Below are 11,485 nucleotides of genomic sequence, written 5' to 3'. Positions count from 1 at the left end.
AGGAGGAGGAGGCTGATATGAAGTCTGCAGGAGTGGTGGGTCTCCTCCCAGAAGGACTGAAAGCCTCTGGAGGACTGAAAAAGACGGACTCAGCATCCCTTTGAAGAGTGGGCTAGCCAGCTACTATTGCGGCTTTATAGTGAGAGAAAGATCCTGGAGGGGCCCATAGAGGGCTTGTGATGACATTCCTCAGGGAAGTAATGGTGATGGTGGAGAGAGGATTCGCTTAGAGGTTTAAGACCACTGTGTCTATGTGGGAAACCAGGGATTTTCTGGGCATCTGGGGGCTTGGCTGCACCTGTCTGATTCATCTGCCTCCAGTGAACCTTTTCTCTAATGCCACGGATTAAACTCAAGACTGCACGATTTTAAAACAAGTGTTTTGCACACACTGTTGTCTGAGTTAAACTGGAACTGGGTCGCCAGTGAGAACAAATTCCCCGGGGCACAGAAGGACCTGCGAAGCCACAGATAATTTTATTTCCCAAGAAGCAGCTTTATATATGATTTCACAGCAAGATCAGAAGTGCAGATCATACAGAAATAAGCAGTACCAAACAACTTGCCATTTGCTTTTTTTTACATCAAGTATTTGCCGTAAGAGCAGATAAACAGTCTCATCAAAGACATTACCAGGAATATCTCTGCAGGAGACCCTGCCAGAATTTGTAGTGGCAAGAGGAGGGCCACAGACAAAGGAGGCTTGTTCAGCCGAGCACTGCAGCTTTGGCGGCAATGTCCTGTTAAGCCCAAAGGAGCCAACAGTCGTCTTGTCTTGGTCTTACACACACTGTGCTGCCCTTGCAGGCCAGTCCGTCAGTGCTGACCAGGCATTCTGGATGGGCACAGTATGGGAAGTATTATTTTCTATATAGATGCTTTGTATGCCTCAAATTTGCTCTTGTTACCCACTGACTAAAATGTGTGTGGTTATATAACACATTTGGTTATAGGCATTCTCCCTGTTTTTAAACATCCTAACCAAGTATCCCCCTATCTAGTCAATAAGGCAAATGAGAAAACGGGATAAAAAAGATTTCTTTGCAGCTATTCAAGGTCTAGTTTTCCTGACTCTCAACATAGTGATTCGCTCACTTGACATTTGATTTATTTTTGGTTTTATTGATTTAATAAAGATTGACAAAACTGTAGGATAAGAGGGGCACAATTCCCACTGTCAGATCTCTGTATCCCATCCTCTCCCCTGATAACGTCCCTATTCTTTATCCCTCTGGGAGTATGGGCCCAGGGTCACTGTGGGCTGCAGAAATGAAGCCCCCTGATTGCTTGTCATGAAAACATTCACTCATTCCTCTGCCCTTTCCACTTTCTCAGGTACCCTATAAGTGACTGCATATACCTTTACATCATCACTGATTTTGTTTTTCCACTGCAGGAGCAGCAGAAAAAAGTTCAAAGCATGGTGCTGAAGACAAGACGCAAACAATTATCAGCGCTATGAAAGAAAGAATGAAGATCAGGGAGAAGAACAGACCTGAGGTGTTTGAAGTGATTCAGGAAATGTTTCAGATTTCTAAAGAAGACTTTGTACAGCATACAAAGGCCGCCAAGCAGAGTGTGCTGGATGGGACCTCGAAGTGGTCAGCCAAAATAACCATCACAGGTAAAATGGTGGCTTCCGTGACACTGAATTGTGGGGTGAGGCGGCAGCATGCCTGGCAGAGAGTGCATATTACCGTGAGCAAGGACCAAGTTCTAGCTGTTGGTGCCTACCTGCAGAGAGGAAGCTTCGTAAGTGGGAAATCAGTGCTGCAGGTGTCTCTCATTCTCTCTGTCTCCCCTTCTCAAATTCTCTCTTCCCTGTCAACTACAAAAGAAGGAAAAGCATTTTATTCTGCTGTGAGATTTCCTCATGGCTTTTTATTTATTTATTTAAAAAAGGAGACACTGACAAACCATAGGATAAGAGGGGTACAGCTCCACACAATTCCCACCACCAGAACTCTGTATCCCATCCCCTCCCCTGATAGCTTTCCTATTCTTTATCCCTCTGGGAGTATGGACCCAGGGTCACTGTGGGATGCGGGAGGTGGAAGGTCTGGCTTCTGTAACTGCTTCCCAGCTGAACATGGGTGTTGACAGGTGGATCCATACTCCCAGCCTGTCTCTCTCTTTCCCTAGTGGGGCAGGGCTCTGGGCAAGCAGAGCTCCAGGACATATGGATGGGGTTGTCTGTCCAGGGAAGTCTGGTCGGCATCTTGCTGGCATCTGGAACCTGGTGGCTGAAAAGAGAATTAACATACAAAGCCAAACAAATTGTTGAACAATCATGGACCTAAAGGCTGGAATAGTGCAGAAGAAGTGTGGGGGGTACCCACTGCAGGCTATTGTGTACTTCTGCTTTCAAGTATATATTTTGCCCTAGTTTATGGATATGTGTGAACATATGCTGTATCTCAGAGGACCTGGTCTATATCTAGGTTTTGGGACTTTTTTAGGAAGTGAACTGCCTAGAATGGAATTAGAGAGTCCTATGAAAGGAAAGGTCTCACTTGATGATCTGAAGGGTTGTCATTCCACACATATGATGTGTTTTTTATTTTTCTGTTTTGTTGTTCTTCAGTTGTTGTGTTTTGAGTACAAACTACGCTATACTAAATACCTTTATGATAAATGCAGTCACCAACCTCAGAAATTACAATAGTAAAGGAAGCAAGGACTGATGTGGTTTAACCAATACCAGTTAGTCCAAGAAAAAAGTAGTGACCAAATCCAAATGAAAAAGAAAGAGAAAGGAAAAAAGGGATAGCAAGAATAGACAATTATGCAAATCTACTGTCCACTGTAAATTCCTGGGATAGCAAGAGGAGAAAGGGAAGTAGGGAAGACAGAGAGAGAGAGAGTCCACTCTAAGTCAGATTTTTTTCCCCAAATAATTCACAAATGAGTATCAGTGAATTCAGAAAGCAGAAGAATGAGGATGGAAGAATAGAAGACAAGAAGAACAAGAACAAAAGAAAGAAAAAAAGCAGTGAAAGTTTTTTTTTTTTTTAATTAGCTAGGAGGAGGGAGAAAGGGGAGAGTGGATGGAGGGGGTAGAATGAAACAAGTTCCTCTCACAATGGGTAGGACACCCAGTCACCTCGCAATGGAAAAAACAGTAACAGTTAATTGTGGTCAACCTGAAGGGGGGGGGGGGAAGGGACGAGCTATATATAATAGTAATAACAAAATAGAACAGAGTGAAACACCCTAACAGTCAGTGCAGCTTGGACGGCTCCTGATTGGCTCAGGCAGCCTGAGCAAAGACAGACAATTGTTTAAACAAAGAAACTAACTAACAAAACCTCCAGGAGTCTTTCCCAGGCAGGGGTGAGGCTCTGATTGGTCAGATATTTTGTCATTGAAATAGAGCTCCACCCACTTAGAAAGAGAAAGAGAGAGAGAGCAGGAAATCAGAAAGGAAGAGGATTGGAATCCCACCCCTGGTGAGCCAGGCATCTGGGTGAAGAAAGAAGCTGCATGGGGAGCAAGCTAGGAGCAGCTCTCCAGCCCAGGGGTCTGACTATGCGGTGGGGGAGGGGTGCGCTTCATAGAAAGATTTCCTTTCTTTTTTCTCTGTTTTCTAACCCAAGACTGAGCTATCATCACCTCTTGGTGTCACACGCAACACCCCCTCTTCACCGGCCTGCTGATGCCCCATATCCTACCCCGTCCAGCAGTTGTTGTGGGAGCTCAGCCAGCAGCTGCCTCCAAGGCCTCATCTTGGCTCCTATAAACACACTCTTATAAACACCACTAGTTCTGTCGGCATTGACTTCAAGGCCATGAATCGTAGACTAGATAATTGAAGTGATTTCAGTCTGCCTCTCGCCCTAATCAAAGAATTCTCCAGAGGAGGGTACCAGGCGGTGGCACACCTGGTTGAGCGCACATGTTACAGTGTGCAAGGACCGGGTTCGAACCCCTGCTCCCCACCTGCAGGAGGGAAGCTTCATAAGTGGTGAAGCGGGGCTGTAGGTGTCTCTCTGTCTCTCTCCCTTTCTTTCTCCCCCTTCCTTCCTCTCAATTTGTCTCTGTCCTATCCAGTAATAAATAAAAATATTTTAAAAAGTTCTCCAGAGAAATACAGTTCTGTTTTGCAATATACTTATTAATACACTGCAGTTCACAAAAGACTAGCTCTGCTGCAGCCGCCTATCATGATTAAGAGGGGCCAGGGTCTCTCTAGTCATTGTTTTATTAATAAGCAAACACATATGTTACTTACTCCTTGGTCCATATCACTCAGCCATCTGATTCCCCTAGTTACGGCAATCTGCATTTAGGGAAATCTAGGAATTTGAATTCCTGAGATTACTTGCAACATTAACAGCAAGTGCATGTAGTCTCTCCACCGACTCACATTGCACTGCCAAAGTAAAGCAAAGGTGCATACTCTACTGGATTAAGTCGATGAGTACAGACAGCGAACATCAATCAGACACTTGGGTTGCGCTGGGAGAGGCTTAACTCATTCATTCACTAGGCGCCTTCAGCAGATATAGTCTATGTAGCTGTGTGTGTGTGTGTGACCGCTACATACAGGTAAGACAAAAGTCAAAGGCACAGTTTGGTGTTCACTTTTCATTAAACATCTCTAAAGAAATTTTTGTTCATTTATTGTTTGTCATCGCCACTGAACACACCGGCACATCAAATCCACTCTTCTCACTGGCTATTATTATTTTTTTTTTCTTTCCTTTTTGATAGAGACAGACAGAAATTGAGAAGTAAGGGCAAGGTAGAAAAGGAGAGAGAAAGAGAACCAGCTGCAGCCCTGCTTCACTACTCGTAAAGCTCCCCACACCCCGCCGTGGAGGTGGAAACTAGGAGCTTGAACTCATGACCTTGTTCATTTTAATGTGTACTCTGTCAAATGAGCTACAGCCCAGCCCCACCTATTTGTCTGATAGAGATGGAGGGAGGGAGGGAGGGAGGGAGGGAGGGAGGGAGGGAGGGAATGGCAGAGAAAAAGAGAGGGAAGAAAAAGAGAAATACAGGCTGGAACAGACTATTAGTGAAGCTTCCTTCAATGTGATGGGAGCAGGCTGGAACCCGAGTTGAGAGCGTAATATATATACACATGGCAGTGCCCTGTGCACGTCAGCTCTTTCGCTGGTCCTCATTTACTGGACATCATTGAGCACTGTGGCTTGTAAGAATGGAAAAGTAGTGAGGACCCATCCTAAAGCCGGAACTCAAAGTGATACAAAGTGTTCTCGTTGTTATACTATTTTATTCCTGGAAGGATCTTTATATTAAAATACTTGTGTTGGTTTATTTCAGTGGTTTCTGCACAAGGCTTGCAGGCAAAAGACAAAACAGGTTCAAGCGACCCTTATGTTACAGTTCAAGTCGGAAAGAATAAGAGAAGGACCAAAACGATTTTTGGAAACTTGAATCCAGTGTGGGATGAGAAGTTTTATTTGTGAGTATGCTATGTGAAACTCTTAAAAGTATTAAGACACTTGAGAAGAAGTTGGAGAAGGGGTTGGAGTACATTTCATAATGGTCATGCAAACAGAGTCTCATGCCGGAGGCTCCAAAGTCCCAGGTTCAATTCCCTCACACCACCATAAGCCAGAGCTGAGCAGTGCTCTGGAGAGAAAAAATAATAATATACACAAAAGAAAAAGTTGAAGAAGGATATCTAAAATATACAAGTAATAATTCTCTTATATTTTATAATTCTTTAGATTTTTAAATTTATTTTAGAGACAGAGAGAAATTGAGAGGGAAAAGAGACAGGGAGAAAGAGAGAGAGAGAGAGACCAGCTGCTTTGCTTTACCCTACTCTCCTGCAGGTGGGGACCTGAGGCTTGAACCTGGTTCCCTGTGCATGGTAACTGTGCTGTACCAGATACACCACGTGATCCAATTATCTCATATATTAGCATAAAGAAGTCCCAAGCAGAAAGAAAATGGCACCGTGAACTCCTACTCTCCTAATACTCATTGTTCATTATCTTTGAAAGCAAAAAAAAATAATATTTCAGACAGAAATGCAGATAAGTTTGGGAGGAAACAAAAGAAACCTACTGTATAACTTGGGATTATATAACATAACTAGGAACTCCTAGACTTTATTCAGCAACATTTGTTATGTGAAGATGTGTGGCTTAAGACAAGGACAAGTGTCCGAATGTCACCTGGCCTCTCATTCTCACATCAGTCTATAGTGCTGAGATGGTTGAGAACTTTTCTAGCCTCTCACTTTCTCAGAGATCTTTTTATCTTCAAGCTTTTTCCATCTTGCACTAAAAGCTTAATCCTTTGGCTTCTTTGTCAATGATTCTTACATTTCTACCCCTCATCCTTCTTGGAGAGAAGCAGAATGTCTTATAACTAACAAGCTTAGAAAGAAAATGCCTAAATGTCTAAAGATAGTTCACCTTCCTTCCTTCATTCATTCCTTCCTTCTTTCCTATCCCATTATTAATACATGGATAGCACCAACACGTTAAACAAACAAACCAAATACATACAGCTTGTTTGGAAATGTGTAAGTTGCATATATATAGGGATATGTGTGTGTGTGTGTGTGTGTGTGTGTGTGTGTGTGTGTGTGTGTACGTGTATACATGTATACATGTATCCCTATACCTATGGACTGATGGCAGAGGTTTTAAAAAGATAGTTTTGCTAAGTCTATTGGAGCAAATAAGATTTGTAAGTAAAAGCAAGTAAGATGAGTTAAAGGATTTAGGCTCCCCCCCCCCCTTCAGACTGGTGAGAGAAACTCTAATTTCTCTGTGTCTGGGGACAGAATATAAGAAGTCAAGTGCAAGTTGCACATTCCAGTTTTTAGAAGAGCTAATTCTATAAATAACGCTGGATTAGGATGACAAAGGAGTAGATGGAGAGACCTAGGCCAACTCGGAAACAAGTGATCTGGGAAATTGACTGTTCACACTAGCAGGTGGTCCTTTGGCTCCTGTGTGACTGACTAGAGGAGCCAGGCTATCAGAAGATGCTGGGGATTTGGATGTTTAAAGACAACACTGTTGAGGTCTAGTTGGCATATCATAAATTCTACATCTTGAATGCATATAATTGGGGCTGGATGGTGGCACACCTGGTTGAGCATACATTACAGTGCACAGGGGCCTGGGTTCAAGGCTCTAGTCTCCACCCACCCATAGGGTGAAGCTTCACTAGCAGTGAAGCAGTCCTGCAGAGGTCTCTCTTTCTTTCTCCCTCTTTATCTCCCCTCCTCCTCTCAATTTATTTCTGTCTTATCAAATAAATAAGCAAATAAATGAAGTATTTTTTAAAAAGTATACAGTTTAAGTTTTGACATAAATGTACGTCCACAATTAAAGACAAGATAGTGAATATACCCCTCGCCCAAAGGAGTTCATGACCCAGACCCATTGGAGGGTATCGCTCCTGGTCCTGGTCCTGGTCCTGGTCACACCAAGGTGATCATTGCTTTAAGAAGATACAGAATTTTTTACACTCTCTAGAATTTTATGTGCATAGATCACACACTAAGATTATAAACTTCTGCAAAGTTTATAGTCTCTGTATGAGAAAATCACACTCTCTTATTTTGTGAGGCTTCATTCACTCAGCAGTTATCCTGATATTCATTCATTTTAAAGGGTAAACCAATAGTTCATTTCTTTTTATTGCCTTATAGTACCGTAGTTTATTTAGTCAAACACCTCTTGATGGAAATTTATTGTCAGTTTTTTGCTAAGAAAAATAAAACTGTTAGTAACATGGTATAAAGTATGTGGATCTGAGTTCAAATATCTAGAAACCTTATTTTTTTAAATTTCTTTATTGGGGAATTAATGTTTTACATTCAACAGTAAATACAATAGTTTGTACATGCATAACATTCCCCAGTTTTCCATATAACAATACAACCCCCACTAGGTCCTCTGAATCCTTCTTAGACCTGTATTCTCCCCACCCCCACCCCAGAGTCTTTTACTTGGGTGCAATACGCCAATTCCAGTTCAGGCTCTACTTCTGTTTTCTCTTCTGATCTTGTTTTTCAACTTCTGCCCGAGAGTGAGATCATCCCATATTCATCCTTCTGTTTCTGACTTATTTCACTTAACATGAATTTTTCACAGTCCATCCAAGATCGGCTGAAAACCATGAAGTCACCATTTTTTACAACTGAGTAGTATTCCACTGTGTATCTAGACCACAATTTGTTCAGCCACTCGAGTGTCTGCTGTTGGACACCTGGGTTGCTTCCAGGTTTTGGCTATTAAAAATTGTGCTGCCAAGAACATATGTGTACACAGATCTTTTTGGATGGGTGTGTTGGGTTCCTTAGGATATATCCCCAGGAGAGGAATTGCAGGGTCATAGGGTAGGTCTATTTCTAGCCTTCTGAGAGTCTCCAGACTGTTCTCCACAGAGTTTGGACCAATTGACATTCCCACCAGCAGTGTAGGAGGGTTCCTTTGACCCCACACCTCTCCAGCATTTGCTGCTGTTACCTTTTCTGATGTGTGACATTCTCACAGGAGTGAAGTGGTATCTCATTGTTGTCTTTATTTGCATTTCTCTGAAAATCAGAGACTTGGAGCATTTTTTCATGTGTTTCTCGGCCTTTTGGATCTCTTCTGTGGTGAATATTCTGCCCATGTCTGGCCCTCATTGTGGATCAACAACAGTAGAGAATGTCCCATCCTCTGAAGGGAGGCCAGACAACATACTCTATCTACCACCTGAGGAAGTTGGGTCCTGAAATTTGGGCAGCTGGGAACATTCCTACTCATGACCACAGAATGTGAGCTCAGATCTACAGGGATGCAGAGGTCACATAAGCAATCTTCTCTTTATCACATATGCCTCTCTTACCTTGAGTTTGTGGGTTACAAATGTTTGAAGCATTGATCTTCAGGAGACTATAGATGTTGTATGCTTGTAGACCAGAGATTTTAGCCCTTGAAGAAATATAGATAGGACAGGTTATAAATGTGTGTAATTATTTTCTCTTCTTTTATTAGTGATTTAATAATTATTAGCAAGATTTTAGGATAAGAAGGATACAATTCCATATGATTCTCACCACCAGAATTCCATACCCCATCCTCCCCATTAGAAGCTTCCCTATTCTTTATCCCTCTGGGGGTATAGAACAAAATTTCTTATGGGCTACAGAAGGTGAAAGGTTTGGCTTCTGTAATTGCTTCTCTACTGAACATGGAAGTTGACAGGTCTCTCTATACCCCCAGCCTGTTCCTATCTTTCCATAGTGGGGCAGGGGTCTGGAGAGGCAAGTTTCCAGGACACACTGGTGGGGTCATCTGCCCAGGGAAGTCAGAATGATGCCATGGTAGTGTCTGTGACTTGGTGGCTGGGACGCAGTAAGATGTAAAGAGGACAGTTGGTTTAGTAATCAGGAACATAAAGGTTAGACTAGAGCAGATGGACCAACTGGTCTTGGTGTGGGAAGAATCTGGACAGTCTACTTTAGATAGATCCCAAGGGGCTGTAGTCCTTTTTGCCTGAGCCCAGTAGCTGACACGCAGGTGGGCTAAAACTGCTGTTTTAGAGTTGAAAACAGGAGTACAAAGCTGGATTAGGGCAGAAAGTAGCTCCCTAAATTGCCTTTTTAGTAACTGCCAGGCATACAATTATTTTAAATGTCACAAAACAACTCATTTAGATAATGTACGTGAGAGTAGTTGATAGTGATGGCATAATACCTTTTAATCTTTGCTCTTAGATCCTTGTAAATTGATATTGGAGACCCCTGATGTACTATGTCTGCTACTTACTGATACAAGTTTGCACTACTGATTTTTTTGCTGTTCTGTTTCAATTATTGAGAGCTATGCATGGAACAAAGGAGTCCTAACCACCAGCAGTCACTTATATTCCCCTCTGGCTACAGTTTCTGCTCTCTGATGGGCATCTGCTGGACATCATAAGCTGAGGACAAGCTGAGTCAAAAGGCTCTGTAGATAAGCCACTGCTGCCCTCACAGAGTACGGGACGTGCAAGGGATACGTGAGAAAAGATGATGAATCCACCGCTAGCCTGAAGGCTGTGTGACAGGTCGCACAGTGATTCCCTAGTGACTGAACATTAACTATCGTGACACGTGTACCCTGCAGAAGTGTTTTTATGGTCCTCATTCCATATGTTGATGCCATGCAGACATTTGTCAAAAAATACTACTCTGGGCTACAATCAGTCAGTAAAAATCCCACCACAAGGGACATAAACTGGTGTAAACTGCTCTGTCACTGACAAAAGTATCTGAGTGATCTTTTCTTTCAGGGCTTCATGTCAAAACCCTGATCCTGGCAGCCACAAATTGTATGTGTGATCACTTTGAAATCAATCACAACATTTTATTTTATTTCTGAGAGGCTTGGAATCATTAGAATTATTTCTGAGAGAATAATTCAGGGTTGCCTATACATTTGCAGGTGGAATGTCTCAGTTAGGAAACTTATTCTATATATACTTACTAGTAATTTAATATTTATTTACAAAATTATGAGATGACGGGGCATAATTGCACACTGTTCCCACTGCCAGAGTGTTGTCCCCATTTCCTCCATTAGAAACTGCAGTAATTCTCCCAAGGTCACAGAGATGGTTGAGTATTATTTCTATAAATATCTATATTTATATTTATTGGCTCATTTTTTCCTATGGTTGCCTTTTCTTTCTTTGTTTAATATTTATTTATTTATTCCTTTTCGTTGCCCTTGTTTTATTGTCATAATTATTATTGTTGTTGTTGTTGGATAGGACAGAGAGAAATGGAGAGAGGAGGGGAAGACAGAGGGGGGAGAGAAAGACAGACACCTGCAGACCTGCTTCACCGCCTGGGAAGCGACTCCCCTGCAGGTAGGGAGCCAGGGGCTCGAACCCAGATCCTTACGCCGGTCCTTGTGCTTTGCACCACATGCGCTTAACCCACTGTGCTACAGCCTGACTCCCCTTTTCTTACTTTCTATGTCACACCTACAGCCATTGCTTCTTCCAAATTCTCTTACGTTTTTCCCTCTTCTTTCTCCAGGTCTTGATATAATTGGGTACGCGTATTGATACAGACTCCTCCATTACTCAGAAACAGACGGTTCCTGTTTGATATAATTCAGCATGCGATTTTCGATATCTGTAAATGACATTTTTTATTTTTAGTATTCCCAGATTAAACAAAGTTACCTTTCAAGTAGAAATGTTCTATTTTTGGATAGCAGGAAAACCCGGTAGCATGCTCTCTGGAGAACTCTATAGCTGATCCTTGATGCCTCATTTTTGCTAATTTCTGTAATAAGAACAAAGCCTTGTGTTGGCTCTCCGCAGGGGAGTCATAAAGGCAGTAGCAGATGCACGTTCATTAGCTCTCTAGAATTGGTACTAACCACTGGAGAAAAGACCGTCCTGGTGACAGAAAGTCTGGTCGCACATTTTCTGTGAGAGGAATCAGATGTACCCTCACTTAGCTGTGATGGTGTGGAGCAAGTGATGGGCATAACATTTTCTGTTAATG

At 42.4% G+C, this 11,485-nt stretch overlaps 1 protein-coding gene across 5 annotated transcripts in view; it reads left to right on the top strand.

Moving 5' to 3' along the window:
• Positions 1-11,485, top strand: part of UNC13C (unc-13 homolog C) — a 413,239-nt gene that overhangs the window by 141,431 nt on the left and 260,323 nt on the right. For all 5 annotated transcript variants that reach the window (XM_060178197.1, XM_060178195.1, XM_060178196.1 and 2 more), the window contains exons 7-8: positions 1,397-1,624; positions 5,290-5,431. In XM_060178197.1, the coding sequence (XP_060034180.1) occupies positions 1,397-1,624; positions 5,290-5,431 (370 nt within the window). The remainder of the gene's footprint in view (positions 1-1,396; positions 1,625-5,289; positions 5,432-11,485) is intronic.

The sequence above is a fragment of the Erinaceus europaeus genome, chromosome 18, assembly GCF_950295315.1.
Source record: "Erinaceus europaeus chromosome 18, mEriEur2.1, whole genome shotgun sequence".
Taxonomy (NCBI): Eukaryota; Metazoa; Chordata; class Mammalia; order Eulipotyphla; family Erinaceidae; genus Erinaceus; species Erinaceus europaeus.
The sequence above is the reverse complement of the archived record's forward strand: the minus strand, read 5'-3'. Positions and strand labels throughout refer to the sequence as shown.